Here is a 24,218-nt window from a genome sequence, read left to right on the forward strand (position 1 = left end):
TTACTAAACCAATCAAACTTCAAGAATGCAAAAATTATGCCAACTTACTTGAAAAGCATGGCTTTGCATACAGATTTTGGAAATAGAATCTGAATGCCTAATACACCTTTTCTGTATGAAAGTGTTACTTTCTGTAATATCAAGTTATGCTGTGTACATTTAAATCTGCCTGCTGTTTTGATCTGTTTGCAGTTTTAAAATATTCATTCATTCTCTTTGCACTCCTTTGTTACTCTGTGACCATCTGCCCCTTTGTATTTCTGTAATGCCTTTTGTGCACTGCATGTTTGATGTATTTAGATACTGTACAAATGGATGAGAATGATGATTTGGGAGATCTTTTGTTTTACGTCTAGCCATTTCTGAAGGTGAGTATTTCCTGGAGGTCTGTGTCAGTTTTTGCCTGGTGAAGGTGACATTCTTAAAAATAGAGTTCATATTTTTAATAGCAGATGCGTAAATTAATAGAAATAATGTGTGTGTGGAATCTGCCTGTGGTAAATATTTTAATTTCTGCATGGAAGCTGACTGTGGAGATTTTTTCTTTTCTAAATATACCCTTGAATTACAAGGATGGAGGGAATTCATAGGCTTGAGGTAATTCAGCTTTTTCAAAATACTCTGATTTTTACTATGTATTAGACACTAGTATTATTCACATTATTCACAAAGTGAATTCTCAATTGAAAAGCTATTTCAGTTTGCAGGACTCTACAGGGAAAGGCATTCTAGAAAAAGACTCCAGGTCAGGTTTTAGAAATGGCTCCAAATCCAGCTCAGGCTGTAGTTCCATCTCAGAAATTATGGACCTAGCTTTAAAAAAGACGCCAGAAATGGTTCCAGCTCCACCAATGACCTGTACAAATTGTCCTAGACCCAGCTCTAGAGATGCTTTCCAGAAATGGGCTCTAGAGTCAGCTCTAGAAAGGGATTGAGAGATAAACACCTCTAGAGCAGCTCTAGTAGAGCTCCAGAAAGGGCTATGGGAAAGGGCTCCAGAACATGCTCTAAATCCATCTCCCATAAATGGCTGGGCAATTGAGCCTAGATCCAGCTCTGGAAAAGACCTCAAGAAATGGCCCTTGTCCTGCTCTGGGAAAGGGCTCTAAGATTGGCCTAAGATCTATTTCTGGAAAGTGCTTTAGAAATGGCTCTAGAGCCCAACTATAGATGTGGCTCTAGGAAAGGGCTCTAGTGATGGCTCTTGGCCCGACTTCAACAGAGGGTTCTGAAGAAGGTGATAACTTTGGCCTGAGAACAGAGTTGACAAACAGCTTCTCCCCAGACATTTTAGAAAAAAATTGGCTCTAGATCCAGCTCCAGAAATGTGTCTGGTAATGTGTTTGGAAGTGTGGTTCAAAACATGTGCATGTTAGTAATTCCTTTCAGCACAGTGAATTTCCTAGGAATCTAGCTGGACACCTGGAACTGTCAGCTGATCTTTCACCATAAGACTGCATTTTTGAATTCTTTCAATATTTGGAAATACAGAGCAAAATGCTTGCAGCTCTGGAAAGCTGCCATTGGTGTACTCAGATATCTTTTCATTTTCATTCTTGGGCTGGTCTGCATTTTGCTCATTCACATTACAAATTTAAATCTGTATGTGGCTCCAAATAATTGTTTTAGCTCCTAGAAATTGCAGGGTGATCATGACATGGTCACATTCTATTTTGATTGCTATGTCTTTTGAGCCAGAAGCAGGGAGTGGGTTCAGTCTGTAAGAGATACTAGAGGATCTTTTTTTTTCCTTTGTAAAAATTCCACCGCTTGTGATGCAAGGATTAGGCAGTGCATCTTTGGGGCAACTTCAGACTTGATGGAATGGCAGAGAAATTACCACGGAGGAGCTGCCCAGCAATTCTAGCTCTGTGAAGGATGGTGGACTGCTTCAAGAGCCTTTTTCACATGTAGCTTTGGTTACATACCGTGTGTGTAACAGGCATATACTGGGCCTGTGTTCTCTGAAGTCATGAAATACTAGGCATGGAAATTGGGAGCTGAGGACAGGCCTCCTCCAAATATTCCAGGATAAAAGACCAGAGCATATCATGACTATTGGTGCAAGAGACAGTGAACTGAAATTAGGAAGTTACAAATGATAAAATTAAGGTTAATAGAAAATTAACAAGTAAAGCTAAACCTTAAAAAAGTAAGGGAATTGAGAGATACTCAGCCTCCCTGAAAGTACCTTTAAAATTGTGTTGAAAGTTACAATAAATATGCCAGTAATTTAGCATGCATTAAACTGTTTTACTATGAACAGAGAAAATAATGAATTATAAAACTTCATAACTTATTTATCAAGAGGCATGGCTTTTAATGATGCATAATAATCTATTCCTGAAGATAGCCCTTATCACTAGGGGATGGCTTCCACTGACGGCATTTTCTACTTAAGGCATTAGTATTTCTTTGGGTAGCCATGGGAACAAATAAGACTTTTCAAACACACTTTAATAAATCTCTGTAAGTTGAATATATTGCCTTGCTAAAGGACAGCAAAGCGTAAGCTTTGACATGTCCTTACATACATCCTCCTACATGCAAGTCTTGCAGGTTACTAAGAGAATGTTAATTTTTTCCATTTCTTTCCCACAGTATTATTTGCAATGTATGTACATAATGTTTCTAAAAGCTAAGGGTATGTACTCATCCATGCTAATGTCATGGCAATATCTGTCAATTAATGTCATATAAAATATGTTGGCACAGATAAGCTTATACACCCAAGAACTGTTGTCTACAGTATATATGGAAAAAATTGTAGAAAAAGACATTTGAATAATGATGCACTAAATAGAAAACGGCAGTGAACTGTCATTCATAGTCTTTCAGCAAAAGAGAAATGAACTGGTTTTGACAGTGTTCCTTTTCACAGCAGAGGGAAGGCTTAGTAAAATAAAAAAGTTATGGATAAAAATTTAACTCCCTCACATAGATAAACAGAATATACATTCAAAAAGAGGAGAGGGACTTCAGCCCTAGATCTCAGCAGGTTATGAGCTAAAGCAGGTTCTTTTTGATTGCTGTGTGGCTGGTAAAAATAAAGCTCAAACACAAATAGATATAAAACAAGGAAATATCCTTGATTGATCAATTGAATATACTAACAAAAAATAATCAGGAAATACTTTCAGCTGTATACAGCAGTAACTCTAACCAACTGCTTTAGACAGAGACCACTAAAGTTAATGGGAGTAGTTCAGTATTCTTGAGTAAGAACTGATTTTATTTCAGTCCTGTTTGAACTTATCATACCAAGGCTTCTTAGGGATTAGTCCTGTGAGATGCTTGCTGATCAGCTACTGCCAGGTAACAAACCACATCCGTTTCCAAAACCGTGTTGGCAGTGCACATCGCGATGGTTGGGTGAATACACTCTGCGTTACGGTCCTGTGCTCAGTACTGCCAGTTCTTCCTCTAAGAAATCCAGTGTGTCCTGAGCCAAACAGGTCTCTACTCAGGACAGAATGAGCACATCTTAATATGTAGATATAATAACAGTCTGAAACATCAGATCTTAGGGTTTTTTGCTCTATCAAATTGTTCCCTATCTTGCTGTTCCCCCAGATGATCTCATTGCATTCATGTGCCCTCTGACACAAAATGCTGTACAGGCCCTCTGCTACACAGAGGTTGTGCTGGAGCCATTGAATATACATTTTGTCAATTGCTAACGAACTATATAGAAATAACTTTGGGTAGGTAACACTGGTTTGCATTTCCCCATCAAGAGCCCAATGCTCCTTGCTCAAGGAAAATTCCTGCTAGAATTTTTTGTGTGCTGCAGAAATAGTTCTACAGTGTTCAGCCTATGAGGTTTTATTACCTCTAAAAGAAGAGGTAACAACGATGTATACAAATATCCAGCAATTAAAGATGTGATGTTACTTAACCTTTTTTATGTTTCTCTAAATCTGTTACACATTACACCCAGCTGTGAGCTGTTGTCTGTGCTCATCTGTACAGTTTGAGCAGTTTGAGTTCTCTGATTTGATTCTGCTAGTTTGTTGGTTGGTATGATTACCACTGTGTGAAACCTCTTCTGTCAGTCTGGTGGCCAACACTGTACTCCTGTGAGTACATTTTTGTTATTATGTGACTGTGCTCTGTGAATAAATGAGCATCTAGGATGTCTGGGTGACATTTCTACATATAGTATTAGCATAACACTTTCCACATACCTGTGCGCAGTAAGTTGCATACTGCAATAGATGAATTCTCTCTCGCGCGGCATTTGCAGTGACACAGAGGGGCAGTCATATAGCTAATGAAGAATTAGTGTACTGGTTTATGCTTAGACATTGAAGGCAACTGTTTATTTCCTATCATCAATGCCTAGTGATGCACAGGAAGTACAGCAACACTCATGTTGCTGCACAACCCCCCTTATGAAAAGTGTCTAGCCTTTAGCATGGAAGAACTTTCAGCGGATAGGAAGCCAGTATAGGTGTCTCCTTAGTTATTATGTCTGTGAATTACAGCGAGAAGGGACAAATTGTCATCTTAGGATTTTTGGTTAATATAACCCTGCCTCAAATTAAGGTGTGAGAACCAGAGAGCTGTAATTGAGTCCCAGTAGGTATTCCTTGCTGCCACCTCTACCCTGTTGTATCCAGCCATTCCCAGCAGATGCATACCAGCAGAAGTTATTTCGCTCTGTTGAAGAAAGAAAAACCTGGCATGAAAATGATTGCCCCAGACTACTGAAGCATGACCTCAAACCCTGCATTTTATATGCTTCAGCCTCAACAACCATTGATGATGATGGTGTTGTGCCTAAACAGGGAGCTGAGATCATCTTTCTGCAGGAGCGCAAGGAGTTTTGGAGCAATAGAAATAAAACTTGCATTTTATATAGTAGTTTAGTTATCACTAAGAATAAGTTAGATTATGTAGGTGAGTCTCCATAGAATGCTTTATTTTGCAAGTGATGTCTCCTTTCTGCTGCAGGTGCAATTGACTGAGTTATTTATGCTATGGCTGCAATTTGAAGCTTTACTCAGTTTATAGGATATTGTCATATGCCGCAATTTTTAGTCATATTTAACTAGGTCAAAATTAGGCTGGCTAGGGCTGGGTCGTCTGATTTATTTGCATTTGTGGTGAAATCAAAAACTGAATTGCCTCCATCTACATAGCAATAGACTGTTTTGAAGAAAAGATATTTCTGAAGGCAAACTGGTAATTATACAAGGTGGTATTATACAAATTATGCAGGTCCACTTTATAAGATTCTTCAGAAGGAGAGATTCGCAAAAAGCTCTTTCTAGACCTGCTAGCCTAAAGTCTTAATTTTGAAGCATATTATCCTTTAAACTATGAGACAATAGTAGTCTTGGCTTTTTCTAGTTGTTGAAATTAGGACAAAAACATGTTCACTGAGTCCTATGCTTTATGAAAACTACTTAAATCCATTTTGTTTTTAAACTGAAATTTTATAGGCAATAGGCCTGATTTTAATTTTATATATGCTGGTGTCAAATCAGAATAGCTCCTCAGGATTTTTCAGTTTGCAACTTGGGTGGAGACTGATTTAAAACGTATTTTAGTGGAAAGGTCCTTATGAAGGCTAGCATAGTCACAACAGCCCTTTGAATACAATTTTTGTCAGTTTAGTCAATGAACAGTCCCCCCACCCCCCCCCCCCCAAGTATACACTTTCAAATGCCAGATCCAGGTAATTTTATCAACCCAGAATGTAACATGTATTTTGAAGTCAGCTTTTAGCACAGGCATTTGTGAAACCAAATATTGACAGAGCTTGAGTCCACTTACCACAATTAAGGTGCCACTTCCTAAGCCTGTCAATTTCATAGGCTTCTGGACTGAGCACCGGGCTGATCACAGCCGGGGAGGCCACTTCAGGCCATTAGTCTAACCATGTTGGTACCTATGCTGCCTGCACAACGAAAACCTTTTTCTTTCTGCCCTGGACCCAGCCTATGCTCTCCATAGCTGTGAAATGCTGCACAAGCAGCTTTCTTATTCCTCCTTCCAGGACAACAGCCGATGTCTATATGTCTGTGTCTAAATATTCAAATATCTTGTCTAAATTTCTTTGTCAGAAGCTTTAAAAAGCCAATGTCTCTTCCTCATCGCACCCCCACCATCTTTTTCAAATAACTTCTTCTTTCTTGGAAAAAAAATGGTTTTGTTCTGCTAACAAGAAACTCATTACATTCCAATTCCATTTAATTCCACTTTCTTATTCATGGTATTTCAGTAAAAGGAAATATGTACATATGTGCGTCTGAGGGATGTCACTTCATTGTAACTCTGGTAGAAAAAAATACCATAGAGCCAGATTCCTCCCTCCCCTAAAGAAAATGCAGTATTCTCAGGTGTTAGACTTCCTTGCAAACAGTCAGGTTGTAAAAATAAAAGTAAAATTTTTTAATATCATGGAAATTAAACACCATTGCATCTCCCCCTACTAATAAATTGCAGCAGCGTTTAACAAGACAATGTCTGACTTCTATGCTGTAGTAAAGGGAAAGGTCATAGTTAGCTGTGTATATAAAAACTGTGTTTAATTCTCTGCATGCAGCCATTTTAATGTAAAGTCAAAGTTAAAAGTTGGTTCAGTCATGGATGAAGTGCTGTTGAAAGTATCAGCCTTGCCAACTGTTTCATTTTTAAATGATTTCTTTCACTTCACTCCATAAAATAACAGCAACTTTCATTTTACTTTACCCACACACATCACATATCCTTCACCCTAATGAAAAACACGCAAAGGACTTAACTGAACAAAACATGAATACTCAGTAAAAGCTAGCAAGGCTTGTTACTTCTGATTTCATACTATGCCGTGATAGTTCCTTTTTCAAAGATACTGCCTATGGAATGAGAGTCACGAGTATGTTGCCTCAATCAGATGTAAAGGATGTACTGTCTCTGAGAGAGCTTAAACCCACCATTCCAGAAACCAAACAATTTCTTATAGGCTTGTGAAATCATCTGCCAAACAATGAAATCTTTTTCTTTTTTTTTTTTTTTTTTTTTAAAAAGCAATTATCCCTCAGAGCGATCTGTTGAGCTCGCTGTCTTTCACAAGCATTTTTGTGAAGAGATGGCCTTTTGAAGGACCTTGTCCTTGGATGCTAGGTGAAGGGTAGCAAATGCAAAGCAAGCACTGGCATTCTTCAGCTTCATTACAGTGCCATCAGATGGAACAGGATGATCTCCACATGCCAAACCAGATTTTTGTTGAATTAAGTCCTCAACTGTAAAAGGTGTAGTGCCTGCCTCTTAGCTTTTGCAACAGAAAGCTTTTTAGCTTCCACAACATAACATTAAAAAAAAAAAAAAAACAAAATCTGTATGGTTGTATGTAAAGAGTTTAACTCTTAAGTTTACTAATGTCAAAGCAGAAATTTAGTGTTTAAAAGATGTGTTTGAAGGCTGTAAATAAAACAATAAAAATAAAATAAAAAAAACCTGGAGAGATTATATTTTTGCAATTCCAAATAAGTCATGTCTTTCACTGACCTGAAATACTACGTTGAAAAATTATAAGACTTTCTATTATCCTGCTGTATTTTGTTAGCAGGGCAACATCATATTGATAATTGTGTTCACCTTGTTAAAATATTTTGCAAGTCTCACACTAATTTCCTAATATTTTTCCACTTGAAAAAGGATATTATTGAGTGCCCTAATAAATTTCCCCTTGAGAGTGTGTTAATTGGGGAATATTTTCAAGTGAAAGTTCACAATAAATAAAGGGGTTGCAAATTCATAGTAAATGAAATTACTATAGCCATTTTTTAGGTTTAATTTCAGCCCTATTGTAAGATTAACAGGTTAATCAGAACAAGCTTGATTTTAAATCCTGAATCAGTACATAGTTACAATACAGTTCAAAAGATGCTTGCCTACCCCTAATCATACCTATTGATACTCGGATAAACTGGAAAATGTTTGATCCTTCTAGTGAAGGGACTTACGTGTTTGGAGCTGTGTATCACACTGAATGTTGTAATAATGTTGGCATGTGAAATGTCATGGTACAAGAATTTACTTGATAATTGTCTTGAGTCATATGTCATTAGGGAATCATAGACTCGTGGGGTAATTCAGGTTGGAAGAGACCTAAGTAGGCCATTTTATCCAATCTCCTTCTCAAAGACCATGACTTAATTATTTTAATTCTCATTCCATGAGAATTTAAGGATTGACCCAAATCACGAACTAAACTAGACAGACAATCAAATACATTGTCTTGAGATTGGGACAATGAGACAGAGGATTCAGTTTATATAAAAGGATGTGTTTCTGATCTGTGAGATCGGGATTTCTAGGTTCTGTTACAGAGAGCAAAAGGGCAAAACATCCAGATCTTAAACAACACAGGTGTCTATGCATGATGTAATTGAGAGAGCACATTAGTGGAATTCTGTGAACCATGCACTGAAATAAGTATGTTTGGACATGGCCAATAAACTGTGGCTGGAAGAGGAAGGATTTTAGAAATGGCTGCCAGAATTTCCTTTTCCAATATGGGAAAAGTCAAGAATACTGCCTGTTTTTCAGTTAAATCTTAAAAGCTCTGGAAGTTTTGATGTAATGGGATAGGGATTTGCCATGACTTCTTTGCACCACTGTCTTGTTTTCAAAGAAGCTCTCAAATCGTCAGTGTAGTTTATTCCGTTCATTTTCTATGTCAGTATGTTATTCTGCAATGTCAAGACCTAGGCCAAAATGCCTGGGAGTTTGACAATCAGGGTTTTTTTTCTGCTTTATTTGAATTTGATAGAGAATTTTCCAAGGAAAGAGAAAAAGCCAAGGCCCGAGGGGACTTTCAGAAGCTACGTGAAAAACAGCAGCTTGAAGAAGATCTGAAGGGATATTTAGACTGGATTACACAGGCAGAAGACATTGACCCTGAGAATGATGAAGAGGTTGATGAAGAAGGCAAGCGGAACAGTACGTGTTCTTTACTCTGTACTACTTCTGTGTGGGACAGTTTGACTGCTTTTAAGGGTGTTACAGTGGGGTGAATGCAGCCTATCTGATGTAGCTTGTGATTTCCAGTTTGCAAAAATGTTTGTTAGCAGGGTAATCATGTCCATTAATATATTGATGCTTAGTCATGGAAGATAGTTCAGAATCTTACAACAAAATTCAGCTCTGAGCTGTCCATGTCAAAATCATTGTCTGCATTCAATCATTACTGAGACTTAAAAATTTTGCTTTATTTGTGTTCTGTAAAAAGTTAGTGCTTACAAGCAATATGCCACCAACTGTCATTTTAAATCCTTAGTGAAGAAGATTATGTGTTTGCCTGTAGGTGCATGCAATAGAAAAAATAATAATATGAAAAGCTTAAAAAATATGACCAAAACTACAGTCAAGAAACAACCTTGTGCTAATAGTGAGGATTTTTTTGAGATTTGAAGTAGGGAAATGACTTTCTGGATCTTTCTTATTGATATTCAAGAAAACTATATAAAATCTTTTTTTACTAGATATATTAACTGAGTGTGAAATAAATGAAATCTTGTGAGATTTTTGTTTGATACTAAGAAATATAATTATCACTGACGTACAATATATTTATTCGATAGTAGTGTATAGAGTAGTATGGGAAAGGTAATTTATGCTGTAGTGGCCCTCTAGTGCTTCTGACCTGAGTCATAATGCAAAGGAACGAGTTAGTTTCATGATATTGCAACAACTGCAAAAGTTATAATAGATTTCTCTGTGTCAGAAATTTCACGTAAGGGTAGTATTTTAATGCCATAGTTTAGCAGAGACTATTTTAGCCTCTTAGCCATGTTTACATAGTAGTGGTTAAAATTTTCATGAGAACTTTAGGTGCTGTACATAAATGAGAACGTGGATTCAGGATGTGGCTTATGATTTAATACTAAATGTAAGATTAAAGTCCAAATTTCAGTATATATACTAATGATAAATAGCACCTTATTATTCACGTGATACTCCAGAAAGTCATGGTATTTATTCATTTAGATACCAGAGCATATAGAAGAAAATGCATCTGCAAGTGGTTTGTCAAAGGCAACTCAGAATATTATTTTCTGTGTTGAAATAATACATTATTACTGTTCTTTTTCTTTAGTGCTGCTAATTTGTTGTGAACTATTCTTTTAAACCATAGTACTTTTCAGAAGTAGTAAAATAGTGAAAATTACATGGTTTGATATTGAGGTATCTGTTTTTAAACTTATCTCTGTATTGCATGTAGTGAAGTTTTTAAAAATCTTTATATTTTTGAGTTTCAGAATTTTATTAGTCCTTTAGTTTGCAATAAAAGCAGGGTATGAATCTGTGTTACTGACTGGAAGGAAGCAATGACTTTATGAGAGGCTGGAAGGCAACTTGTGTGTTGATGTTGATGCCAGCATCACCCAGAAAAGAATAATTTACGTCTATATAAAAATCTGTAGCACAGAGTTTTTATCTTGAGCAGAGCAAAAAGGCCAAAGAGTTCACTACACTTTGATATTGCTACTAATGTTGTGTGGAAGGAATACATAAACTGTGGGTTTGAGTATCAGCATAAAAGCCTAAGACTGAGAAGTAAAAGATTGCACACCTTATGGAGCAAATACACTTTGTACCAGACTGCCATGCAGATTTGTAGGTGATGCCGAATTCACACAGAGCATTGGACAACCATGCTGTCAGCTATGGTGCTGATGGACTTGGTTTGTGTGTCTGCAGGTGAAATCGCAGGAACTTCTTCCATCCTGTTCAAATTGGATGTTTCTTAATGTGCTGCAAAAGAACCATTTGCTCCAGTGTTCCTTAAACAGTTTCTAGGTCATATAGGCCTTTCATAAATCAAAAATACTTGTTTACATAGTTGTTGATTTTGAGAGAGCTTTTGGCTCTAAACTGTTAACTTAGACATAATTTTAGGGTAAGTTAAGAGTTGGAGGAGACTTGCAGAGTAAAATTAGGAGAAGGAAAGTAATTAAAGGAACTTTAAAGCAAATCCCAATAATTTATTTTCAGGCACGAATATGTATTTTGAGTGGAAATTTCCAGCGAATAGGCAGTCTCCTAGCACTCCTGGGTTTGTGCACATGTGCTTAAATATGTGGTTTGGAATTTCATTTTTAATGTCAGCTGCAAGACACTGTAAAGGAGAAAGGGTTGCTGAATTTCTCCACCTCCTTGCATTCAAGACATGCTCTGCTGCATATCACATTGCATGGGGAGTTATGATGAGAGACAGCACAAGCTATCTATCCAGTTATTCTGTGGGAAGGTTTTGGTTTAGGAGCATAGTTATGAAAATGAGATACCTGTTTGGGAGTCAGGTGAAATTTAGCTAGTTATCACCAAGTTAATAATCTTGAGTAGCAAGCTTAGGAAATAAATTTAGTCCCCATATACTGGTGATGTGTTTCTAGAACTGTCTTTGAAGCATAAGGTACGGCTGGGTCCCAAGATAGGCAGAATAATAATTTTCAGGCTTCTAGGCATCTAGCTACGTCCCTACTTTGAATACCTGAACCTCTGGGTGATCAAGATTACTGCTGATTTATGGTGATGGGAGATCACCATAATGCTCTTCAATGATGTAGAGCAGCTCTGCATTTAGGATACAGAAGATCTCTTCTCTCTGTGGCAGGAAAAGGTACAGATTTCAAAGGCGGCTATATCAGTGATTAATAGCTTCTTACATAATCCTTTAAAAATGTAGTTTAGGTTCCTGCAACCCCAGCATTTTTAAATTTCTAACCAGACAAGTCATTAAGTCATTAATATATGAACCCCCTGTATTCGTACATCTCTGTTGCTGATAGTGGGCAGGTATTCAGTGCTGTTGAATAATGGAGTATCTTTTAACTACTAGAATTGTAAATATGCCTTTAGTAAAAGTTAAGTCTTTATTATGAACCAATAGCTAGTTACCCTGAAGTCAATGAGAAAAACTTCCATTGACTTCAAAGCATTGCGAATTTAGCTCAAAATGCAAAAATCAGTGGGAGGTGAGGGGTTTAGCTGTGATAAGTTATGCTGCCGGTAACTTCAATTTGTTTTGCCTAACGTTGCTTGTGTTGTATATATGCACACATTTTTATTTTTTGCGTTGCAACTGCTGCCACCTACTGTGTAAATGCTGGGATTACATGTACTTAACGCGAAGGGGTTACATTGGCTGACTTAATGGAAGAGAAGAAGAAAAGCAGACTTAGTTGCTTTGGTCGTTCTTCCAATAAACATGGTAAAACATGTTCTGATTTGCAGTTGAACTTTCTTTTGTGCCAATACTGCATCTGATGTGTTAGCTTTTGAAAGCACATATTGTATGCATTTTCTGTAACAAAGACATATACATCTTTAGCATGTAGACACTCATGCATGCAGTTCTGCTGTTTTAAGTGCATGTTTGAAATAGACTGGTGCTGCAGTGCTCTACCTTCCTAAAGTGTAGTCTTTAATTTGTTTAGATTTCCACCGATGTTTCTTTCTCTGTGACTGTTCTTGTTGAAGCATAGGTTTTCTTTTTCAAAAGTCAGGTAAACCAGATAAAAAATGTATTTTAAATTCAGGTGTGAAGAATTTAATTTAAGTATTTTACAAGCTTTATAATGGATCATAGTGTAAGCTTATAACAGTATGATGATAATATTTACTCTTTATTTATAATACTTTTAATGTAGAATCTAACAAAACAACAAACTTTTACTGTATCTCCTCTTGTTATTGATGGTTTTGTTTCTGTAATTTGTGTTTTATTCAATTTCTTTCCCACCCACAGTGGAGATGGACAGGGGTTTTAGAGTATGATAGTTATTTTCAAATATACACTCTTTTAATACTGGCAAACGTATTGATTTGACATAATTACAATGGTAGTAATTAGGAGATCTAGTTTTAATCCTACCTACAACAAAGTTATTGGAGCAACTGACTTCCTTGCTGTCCTAAGAATCACTATTGTGGCTCAGACTGAGGCTGACAAATCTGATCTGGTTACTTTAGAGAATGCAGAATATTAAGTCAGAAATTGCTAGGACCCGATGGACAAATTTTCTACAAATACTGAATCTGCTTGAAATTATTTGTGTAACAGTATATATTTTCTAATAGCTCACACAGCTTTAAAGGCTGGAATAATTTTTCCATAAAAATTGCTAAAAGGCAGTGGTTGCAATTTTACTTTGCATATGCCCTTAAACACACAGGTTCAGTTTCTGATGTCAGTCGTGAAGCAGCATGGAACCGGCTGAAAACTGGCCTGTCATCTGCTGGCTGCAAATGCTGTCTCGCTACTAGTACCTGACCTTGCTAGTCAAAAGCATTCTCAAGCACGTGTGCAGTGACTTCATTTCATCTGTGTCTTGCAGGGCAGGTATACCTTTTATGAGTAGGATTTTTCCAAAGTACAAATCGGTGGCCTAAGTCTGTTACTTTCTGTATTTGTGAGACTACTACGCTGATCTGAGTAGCTCAAACTTAAGACTACCACTGGATTAGAAATCCCACCCTAAATAGTTTCCTTTGCATTACCTCTATTTCTATTAAAAGCACCACATCTGTAGAGCATACAACATTCCCAAGATTCATAGTGTCATCCTTCAGGCTAGAAGTGGTAGGTTCAGTGATGCTTCTGTAATGAAGACTGATTATTTTGCTCTCCTTCCACTGCTATGCAACCATTCAACCTTATATTGAGCTTCCATGGGCTGCCTATAAAAAGAGAGAGCCTGTAAGAATGTTTGTTGATAGTATCAACATTAAATCTGCATTATGAAAACAGATACCTTGCTACAGTATCATGTAGAACATCTTCTAGTCAGCTCCTCCTTAAACTGAATTTACCCTGAGGAGCTTCACAGTCAGAATAGATAGTACCACTGCTTTCTGATGTGTTTTCTGGGCATACAGCAGACTTAAGAAAATTTGAGATACATTTGCAATGATAATGTTGCCTCTTTGGGCTTTTTTTGTTTGTTTGTTTGTTTGTTTTTTGTTCTGTTTTCCTGTTTGACTACCTCAAAAATTTGGTGTAAAGGATTCAGAAAATCCATGTACTGATTTGAGAAAGAATTAGGAGAATTTTGGAGATCATGGAATTGGTTGGATGTTACTAGCAGACAGAAGATGAGCATTTTTGCAAGGTTGATCTAAAATTTTGCCAGTATAGTATCTTTTTTAATAATTGTAAGATTTTCTTCACTAGCTATTACTGATTATCTGACTAGCTGTGCAGATCACTTCACTTCTGCAGCTCTTTTCCTTCAGCATGTGTAACCAGAAAGCTACCCAATGTCCATCAGTGTGGAAATGAGATCAGTCTATGGATCAAAAATGCATAGCTGAAGTCGAACCAGTTTAAAATATTAATTATATACTTTCTAGAGGAAAACATTTCCAACAACAATACTTGCCACCACAATTCAATAATTCAGGGTGTAATTTAGCATGCTTCTGGATTCTACAGTGACACTAAATTGTCATACTGCAGGATTATGGAATTTATTTCTTCCAGCTCCAGCTGGCTAGGACATACCAATGGTGACGGACACTGACTTGCTCTTAGCTATGCATTAGTTATATTGTGTCCTGGAGTGGAGTTTGAAATCCCTGCTCCAAAACCTGAAAACTGTTTAGAGAAATAGTGAACATTATAAGATGAGAAAAACAATCTATTTTCTTATCCGCAGAAATAAAATGTAGTAGTTGATATATTTGACCTATTTTCTATACACTCAGGAAAGTATTAAAGCTGCATGCTGTATGGGTTGCTTATATTGCCTAATGCAAGCATTCTTTTGTTTGAAACCAGTTACCATAATTGAAGAGAGCTGATACTATCTAGAAATCTAGATAATCTTTCCAGAAGGATGCCAGTAAAATAAAGGCAAAAGGTGAATAGAGAGTAGAGAAAATTTGGTATCTTCTTTTGAATACTGGAGTACCAGTTTAAAGATCTCAAAGCTGGCCTTACTGAGATCAGACGATCTTTCAAAAGTTCATTCTGTGTGCTGTACTTTACCGAATGAACACCGCCTTTAAAAAGCTGTGGTCATGAAATTGAGTCTTTTCAAGACTTGCCAGGTTGCTTGTATAATGAGAGTGGATGTGGTCATGCAGTGTTGCTGTTTTCTTCTGGCTAAAGTTTTAATGACTTGCTAGCATTGCTGGAGCTAGACTTCCACATGGTGCCTTTCTTAGTACTTCTGTCAAGTTTTTCTTTTGGCAGATAAACTACAGTGTAATGATAGCTCAATTTCTAATGTAAACTGAACTGTCTGTGGTTCTTTTTTCCTCTTCCATTTTTGTAACACAGCACCTGCAAGTGTCGTGGCTCACTCACTCCCCGCCCCCCCAGTGGGATGGGGGAGAAAATTGGGAAAAGAAGTAAAACTCATGGGTTGAGATAAGAATGGTTTAATAGAACAGAAAAGAAAAAACTAATAATGATAATGATAACACTAATAAAGTGACAGCAGTAATGATAAAAGGATTGGAATATACAAATGATGCACAGTGCAATTGCTCACCACCCGCTGATTGGGTTAGTCCCAGAGCAGTGATCCCCCCGCCCCCACTCCCCCCAGTTTCTATACTAGATGTGATGTCCCATGGTATGGAATACCCCGTTGGCCAGTTTGGGTCAGGTGCCCTGGCTGTGTCCTGTGCCAATTTCTTGTGCCCCTCCAGCTTTCTCGCTGGCTGGGGATGAGAAGCTGAACAATCCTTGACTTTAGACTAAACGTTACTTAACAACAACTGAAAACATCAGTGTTATCAACATTCTTCTCCTACTGAACTCAAAACATAGCACTGTACCAGCTACTAGGAAGACAGTTAACTCTATCCCAGCTGAAACTAGGACAGCAAGTCACTAATAGAGCTAGAGCAATAGCCCTGTCTGAAATAGTAACATTCTGGCTGTATTTCATAATTAGCTGAACTGACACTGCCTTCAGTAAGGACAAAGATTCCCCCCCTCTCCCCTCTTTGGTACTTTGTTTTTCTTCATGTGGTCACGTTCAAAATGGGCTGGTATTTCTTACTGTGGGTTAATGCATCAAGTCTGGGTAGATTTGAATTAAAATTATATTACTTTACACTTATTCTTTTAAAAATTATTTGGCATATGTTAAAACAAATAGCATTTGTGTGACACTGAGTGACACTTTGTGAGGAACTGGATTCTGGGTACTGCTTTTAGATGAGGGAAGGGTTGATAAATTTGAAACACAAGTGAGAGAGACATTGCCAATATGTAATGCTAGCAAAAGTGGGCCTAGCTCTGTTTTCGTGGCAGCGCCTAAGAGCAGTGTATGAAACAAGACTTCTGCACTCATATTTTGAAGTCGCTCATCACAAGCGCTAAAATGTTCATCATTAGGTGGCTATAGTGTTGTGTTTCCTAACAACGTGCCAGTCACTCAGCACAAGACAACTATTTCAGTCCTTTACCAGACATGGAAACTCCTTGCATTTATTGCAAAAGACCCTGGCATTTTAAAATAAAAAAAATTTGTAATTTTTTTTTTCCTTAAAACCTTTGAAATTTCAATACTTGAATTTTTGGATATCATCAAAGATTGTTTGCTTTACTTTTGAATGAAATTCCTTTTGAACTCTGAGACTGTAAGCTGTGAAGTTCACACAAGACTAGCAATATTCATTTTTTTAAACTGATTTATAAAAGAGAAGCATGATATTAGAATTGAGGCACTTGCAGGTGCTAACCAGGGATTTTTCATATATAAAGTGATTACAGTAATATTTTAAAAGAATCATCAAAATAGAAGAACCTTGTGAAAGAAGGTTTTGCTGTGCTTACTGCCTGAAGTGCCTTGTTTATTCAAACACCTGCATGGACATTTTGGATCTTTGTTATGCCAACCCCGAGTTTAACATTTCATGTAATGGTGACTTACATTTATGGGGACAGATTCTCAGCTGTTGCAAATAGTAGCTGAGCATCTAGCCTGCATAGACCTGTCAGTCTCTCAACTTGGATGGAATTGATGGGTGTGGAAACCAAACTACCATTTACCACTTCCATGTATCTCTATGTCAGTGTGGAGGCAATATAGAGGCTGTGCAGAGAAACTGTTACTAACAGTTCTCATTTTGTACCTGATCTGTAAGAAAATCAGAAAATTCAGGGCCTGATTCTTGTGTCTCACTTAAATGAAGACATGTGTAATTAAGCCTGCTTTAAACCTCCTTTAGGCTACCAAAATAGTGAGACATCCCTAACAGAAATAGGCATTGCAGCCCTTCTGCCTTCAGTAGTCTCAGTCCACAGGCATTGGCTTAAAACCTCTCCAACAAAACAAACCAAACAAACAAAAAACCAAACAAGTGAACCATCAAAACAGGAGAAGGTACACCCAGGAACACCTTTAAGATACTCTGTTTTTCTTTTGTTCTTGCTGTTCTACAGTAATTTCACTGCATCTACCACCTCTCTTACTTTTTCCTAATTTATATAGTATTTCTACTGTATAAACCAACAACATTAATTTTATACTTTTCTTGTTCCTGAAGTTTTCCTTTCATGCTTGCTTTGCAGACATGGAAGTAGTGTTCTCCCCTAAGAAGTACTGAGAACTTCAGCTGTTCATCATTTCCTAACACCTTTTGACATATGTTGTTCTCCCTCTATTTCAGTATGATTTGAAGATAAATGGTGATGACCAATCTGCAAATGAGTTTTGTCTAAAAAACCACTAGCTACAATTGCTAACTATTCAGTAATGATCCACTGTATGTACAGTAATTTGCTCTATAACAAATGTAATAATCCCCTTTTTATTAGTAGTAATTCTCATCATACTTTGTAGTACCCATTCTGCCATTCCCAGTGCTCCTTCCTCTCTGCTTATATATTATTTGCAGGCACAATTACTTTCTAGCATCTTACCTTGGTAATTCATAATGGAAGTAAAAGCATGGAGTGGTCAGTATGATCAGAGTGTGATAGTTTCTATTTTCGAAAGAGCTTTGATGACATTTCTTGAAATTAGCGAGCATGTTAACAACACAAACTGATAAGCACCTCCAAAGTGTTAGCAGAACACTTCTTAAAATGAAAGGTCACAAAATCTAGCTCAGGGTTATTTCTTTACTACGGGCAGCATGCTCTTTGTTACAAAACTCCTCTACATTGTATTCTGTAGTGCATTTTCTACAGTTTTGTTGAATTACTGGAAAGAAACAAAAAAAGCTACAATACACTCTGGAATTCTGTGTGCTTTCTTTTCTTATAAGAGGAGGACTGATGAAGTGTCTGTCTTCATCTGCTATTCCTCAGATCTTCCAAGCTCTCGTTAGACCTGCAAAAAGTGGAGGCATTCTTGCAATAGAACAAGAGATCACAATCTGTGTAATGCCTTGTCTGGCTATCAATCTAAAGCAGTTTCTGTCTCCTAACAGCAAGCATGCCCACCAGTGAAACTGAATCGGTGAACACAGAGAATGTGAGTGGAGAAGGAGAGAACCCAGCATGCTGTGGGAGTTTATGGTGAGTACATGGACTGTTTTCAAGTACCCACCCTCATAATCTCAAAATTTAGAAGAATCATTCTTTCCCCATTGTTTATTGAGCCCAAACTGCTTTCAAGTAGTCAAGGTTTGTATGACACTTGGGTTTTTCTTGGCTTTCAGCAGTTTAATATTAGACCAGTTACTACAGCATTAAAGCACTCCTAAAATTCTCAAGTTAAGAAGATATAAAACAATTCAACTAAACTTCCAGTGGAGTTGTGTTTTCCTGAAACTTTTATAAAGTATAATTGCTGTCCAAAATAATAAGAAAAGAACGGAAGTCCCCTAAGACATGTAAAAAGAAATGTTTTCTGTTAAATTGTGCATAATCTGGAGAATATGTATTTTTTAGGCAATAACTGACTGTATGGGAGTATTTCTATATCCCATGGTGTTCACTATTTATTTGCTCAGATTTTCATGGCTTCCAAGCAGCTTCTACATGAGCAGTTTATTTACTTAGTTTTAAAGGAGATTTCCTTTCTCTCACTTACAAAATTTGTAAAGCTTTAGGAATGGTATTTCGGAAAATAAATAATAGACAATAGAATTTCAGCGTTCATGATGCATTGTCGTGGTTTAACCCCAGCCAGCAGCTAAGCACCACGCAGCCGCTCACTCACTCCCCCCCACCCAGTGGGATGGGGGAGAAAATCGGGAAAAAGAAGCAAAACCCACGGGTTGAGATAAGAACAGTTTAATAGAACAGAAAAGAAGAAACGAATAATGATAATGATGACACTAATAAAATGACAACAGCAATAATGAAAGGATTGGAATGTACAAATGATGCGCAGTGCAATTGCTCACCACCCGCCGACCGGCACCCAGCTAGTCCCCCAAGCGCCGATTCCCCGCCCCCACTTCCCAGTTCCTATACTAGATGGGACGTCACATGGTATGGAATACCCTGTTGGCCAGTTTGGGTCAGGTGCCCTGGCTGTGTCCTGTGCCAACTTCTTGTGCCCCTCCAGCTTTCTCGCTGGCTGGGCATGAGAAGCTGAAAAATCCTTGACATTAGTCTAAACACTACTAGCAGCAACTGAAAACATCGGTGTTATCAACATTCTTCTCATACTGAACTCAAAACATAGCACCGTACCAGCTACTAGGAAGACAGTTAACTCTATTCCAGCTGAAACTAGGACATGCATTTTGCTAAAAGCTTGTTTTTATGTACATGTAATTCTGAGGTATTGATTTGCAAAATTCTAAAGACAGCAAAGTTGTGTTAATTATTTTTTCCACATTTTAAAAAATGTGTTTTCCTTTTCTTCTAGTCAAACCATTTCAAAATCCAAGTTCAGGTGAGTATTTTCCTCTATCTTCATCACTTTTTTCCTTGTGACTATTTACACATCATGATTATCTCGTATAATTATTCTTTATGTACTGTACTTTAAATTTTGCTGTGTGAAAATTCTTCCTAACAGTTACTGGTGAACACAACAGTAGAGTATCCATGAACACTTTTGGAAATCAGACTCACTGATTTGCTTTGCTGATATTTGTGGCGCTCTCTTCACTTACTTAGGAGCATTTGGGTATACGAGCTTCTATTTTCAAGTATGATTGCAGAAGGGAAGTGTTATAAGCAAAATTAAGAATTAATAGTCCTGATACTGTAGACTCTGGATGTGCCAGTACAAACCCAATAGGTTTCTTTATTCTGATTTTATTTTCCAGTCTTATAGGACATATATTTAGTAATTAGAAAGGATAATTGCAAACATAGAAGAGATATTCTGTTTAAAAAGGTTAGGTTGCTCTGTGAAGGAACAACAACAAAAAAACCTACGTGATTTAAGGTAAGTAATCAAGTGGTAGACTTAGTGAATTACGAAGGGCAAAGACACTCCTACAGTTGCAGACAACCCACAGAATAAATATTTTTCACAGAATTTTCAGTGAAAAAAAGGGACAATCAAGAAGATTTGGCAACATCTGGCATCAGCAGTTTTGGCAACATCTGGAATCATTCCAATTTTTTAACCCTAGTAAAACTGATTTCAGTGTTGGATGTATAGCAAGTAATTCATTGGTAACAGCAGTGTATTCTCCTTGCAGCAATGAAGAGGAATAGCAAACCCAGGTTTATTCTACTAGCCTTACTAGCTCTAATGACCTACCAGCGCTGACCAGTTGCAAGCAGTTGGAGTGGACTTGTGTTCCTTCTGAATAGTCTTTCTTTTTTGAAGAAGAGCTCCCAGGCAACAGTTAACTGGTGCTTTTCTACACTGAGAGTTTTTTTATGTGACGCTATGATCAAGCTTTATTTTGCAATCCCTATCAGCCAGCAAACTGGTGCCTCACTCTGCTGAAGACTGTGGCCAGTGGAGATCTGGCCATTTAGGATGGTAGTGAATACACAACTCAACTTACTAGAAGTTTCATCATTAGTTATAAAAGCTGTATCATTTCTTGTATGCCTTCTGCTACAGAAACTGGCCTTAACTACACTAGCTGAATGGACCAGTTATGTCCATGTAGACCTTTGAGCTTAACCCTTCATGAGAATTATGAGAGATGAGACTACTTTTAGCTTAATAAAGAGAAGCGATCCAGTGTGCTAATGGTCTGTAAATTCTCTTGCCGTTGCTTCCCGTTACCATAACAGTAGAACAAATGGAACGATTTGTGTAGTATTTCATTAGCTGAGAATCCCAAACAAGCATGATTACTTTGAATCATGAGATTGTCTCCAATCAACCTTATAGCATACTATTTATTGCTATGAAGCCTACTCATGCTGGTTTTAAAGGATGAAACTCAAATATGAAGTGGTCACATCAAACTTCAAATACCAGGCAGTGTAATAGACTGCTATTATACTACATTCTCCAAGTTTGGTCTATTTGCACAGTGGGGACTCATAGAAGCATCACAGAGAAAGGAAAGTAATGCCTATGTTCTGAACCATGCCCATTATTCATATTTTAAGGAAAAAGAGAACTCCAGAAGCTCTGTTAAATGAAAGCTGCTATGTCATCTTTGAGAAAGGAAAATTTCTACCCAAACCTGATGTTTTTAATAGTCCAAGCAGTGAGTAAGCAGCAGTCAGTGCTATCCATCTCTACAATCAATGTTCATAACCAACACATCAATTTGAAAGAAAACTTATTTCCAAGCCAGAAAGTCACCAAAGTATCTCCAGATGTCTAGATTCTGCCACTGCCCTAAATGTCTTTTGCATGAGCTCTTTGATCAGAATCTGTTCTTGTGGCATGAAAAAACACAAGTCACGCAGAAGTTTGTTGATACATGTATTGCTGCATCTGTTCACAGAAGTTGTGGCAATCGGCAATGGGATGTCGGTGTCTCATTTGAAAGTGCTGCAGGGGTCTGCAGCTGCTTGAGGTCTTCAATCGTACTTAAACTTTTTAAGCTGAATTTGGTAATGGGAATTCCCCCTTCAACTTTCACGTCTTTACTTGTAGCACTGGAGAACTATCTATCCCTTTTAACTTAATGAATTCATGTGAGGAGTAGTTTTGAGGCAACAGAGCTCTAAATTATAGTTGTGCCATTCTCTTCCAAACAGATGTGGCTTGCGCCATGTCCCAGATCCCTAAAACCAGCTGACAACATCTGTTATCAGAGAGAAAAAGCACTTAGTGGCTTTGCAGTGCCACTAAGAACAGAGTGTATCTGCTTTTCTATCTCTATAAGGATCTGCAGACCCATGGTTCTCATCCCATTGCTTCTGGATACCTAACATCTCATATTTGCAAAATATATTTTTCTGATATGTCAGAAGAATGTAACCTTGGTGTTTTTTATTGGAATCACTAGTTTCTGAAAAGCTCTGTTTACCTAAAACACAGAAACTCTCAGTTCTGCAGCAAAGCCCTAGATTATGTGTTCAGCTGTCAGGGATGTCCTAGCACATTCAAAGCCAAATTCTAAATCTTGGTCTAGTTCTCACTCTTCTGGCCTGATCCTCACTCCAAGTTTGGGAATGTTATTCTGCAATGGCAGTACACTGTGTTTCAGGGCAAAGTAAATCAGGACATAGCTTATCAAGGATATTGGTTTGACCGTAAATGTCTTTGCCTTTGGATCAAAATAGAAAATGCTCTTTATTTCAAGCTAGCCTACCTGCTGTACCACAAGTGAAATAGAAGTTAATCCTTGGAAACATGTTTCTATACAGTCAGATGGGTACTTGGTCAAGAGAATTATGTCCTAGCAAGATATAGCAATTATCTGCCAGTTTATTAAGTGAATGTGTATATTAACCACATATTATGCTAGGATATATATGGGTAAATATGTTCTGTGCTGGTTATTTGTAATCTTCCAGGTGGAATTTGAAATGTTTTGATACTAGAACAGCTATGGTTTTTTTTCTCCTTACCTGGAAGCGACAGAGCTATGATTAGAAGAAGGTGGGGATTTGCTAGTTGAAGAGATTTGTACACGTTGTCCTCTGAAGATCCCTCTTTTTAAGAATTCGCTTCCTCACTTGTCAGTGTGATTATATAATCACATTAACCTTCAAGTCATGCTAAAAAGCTGGTACTATGCCCTGAATCCTGTAACTACAAAAATGAGGAATGGAAAAAAAATCTCAAAGGCTTCTATTTTTTCATAATGAGTGAGTGCTCTGGTGCAATTCTTCTGTCCCATATTTTATAAATAAGAGTAGTGAAGTCTAGGGTGTCTGCACAGACACTAGCACCCACAATTACAGAATTCATCTTGGACATTAATAATTACTTCTCTGTGAGCTTACTGGTGAAAATATGAGGCACGCCAGTTTTGCAGATACAGGGATTATGCATGTGGTTCTAAACAGAAAGTCCAGTTTAGAAAAATATCATGTTATAATGAAAGGCTGCTGATACAATATAGTCTAAAAACGAATGCTCCTACCTTTGCCATAGGTCTAGTAGCAATACACAAACACCCGTGAATAGCCAGTAAACAAACTAAACTTCATAGATTCTGCATGACTGGCTGACAGAGTTCAGTCAGACTCAATGCAAGGCTGGATTTCCCATGTGGAGGTACAAATTTAAGACCAGGGCCTAAAGGACCAACTAAACGTGAATACCTGCGTGAATGAAAGTGAAATTGGGAACACATTTGTATGAATAATGATTTGCTTGTAAATAGTTATGAAGAAAAAAAAATGATAAATTACTTAATGAGAACAAAAGTAGTGAATAATTTGGTTTGTTGTAACAAACTGTGTCAACTATAAGTGTCCTTTGTGATTTTAATATTTATTCAACTGCTATATTTTGTGAAAAATGCTTGATAATTTAATGAAAACAATATTATATCATTGCAAATTTATGAAAATGGAATTTCTTTTCAAAATAAAAGGGTACATTTCATTCTTCCAGGAAAAAAATTATGCTATTCGGTTAAAACTAGGAGGGGCGGGTACTAAAATATAGAAGATTGTTGAGTGAAAATAGCATAATTTGTTTTCCTATTTTATATAGCCACAGGTTTTCCTGGCACAACAGGCCATCTACTTCAGTCTGCTACTTACTGTTTATTTCTTTACTCGTACCAATCTAATGAAGGTAGAAAATTACTCTTATGCTCCTTTCTGAATTTTTGCTTTATTTCTGTAGGCTTTTTACACATGCTTATGTTATTCATACACTTCTACATGTAAATGCCACTGCATACCCTTTGGCAGCATTTTCATATGTGCACTACGTAGCTACACTGTTTTGTCACTAATTCCACAGACCTTTTGG

At 37.3% G+C, this 24,218-nt stretch overlaps 1 protein-coding gene across 22 annotated transcripts in view; it reads left to right on the top strand.

The window, feature by feature from the left end:
* Positions 1 to 24,218, top strand: part of CACNA1D (calcium voltage-gated channel subunit alpha1 D) — a 255,060-nt gene that overhangs the window by 147,292 nt on the left and 83,550 nt on the right. For all 22 annotated transcript variants that reach the window (XM_041118620.1, XM_030043557.1, XM_030043559.1 and 19 more), the window contains 3 exons: positions 8,765 to 8,934; positions 18,391 to 18,478; positions 19,782 to 19,808. In XM_041118620.1, the coding sequence (XP_040974554.1) occupies positions 8,765 to 8,934; positions 18,391 to 18,478; positions 19,782 to 19,808 (285 nt within the window). The remainder of the gene's footprint in view (positions 1 to 8,764; positions 8,935 to 18,390; positions 18,479 to 19,781; positions 19,809 to 24,218) is intronic.

The sequence above is a fragment of the Aquila chrysaetos genome, chromosome 20 (genome assembly GCF_900496995.4).
Source record: "Aquila chrysaetos chrysaetos chromosome 20, bAquChr1.4, whole genome shotgun sequence".
Classification (NCBI taxonomy): Eukaryota; Metazoa; Chordata; class Aves; order Accipitriformes; family Accipitridae; genus Aquila; species Aquila chrysaetos.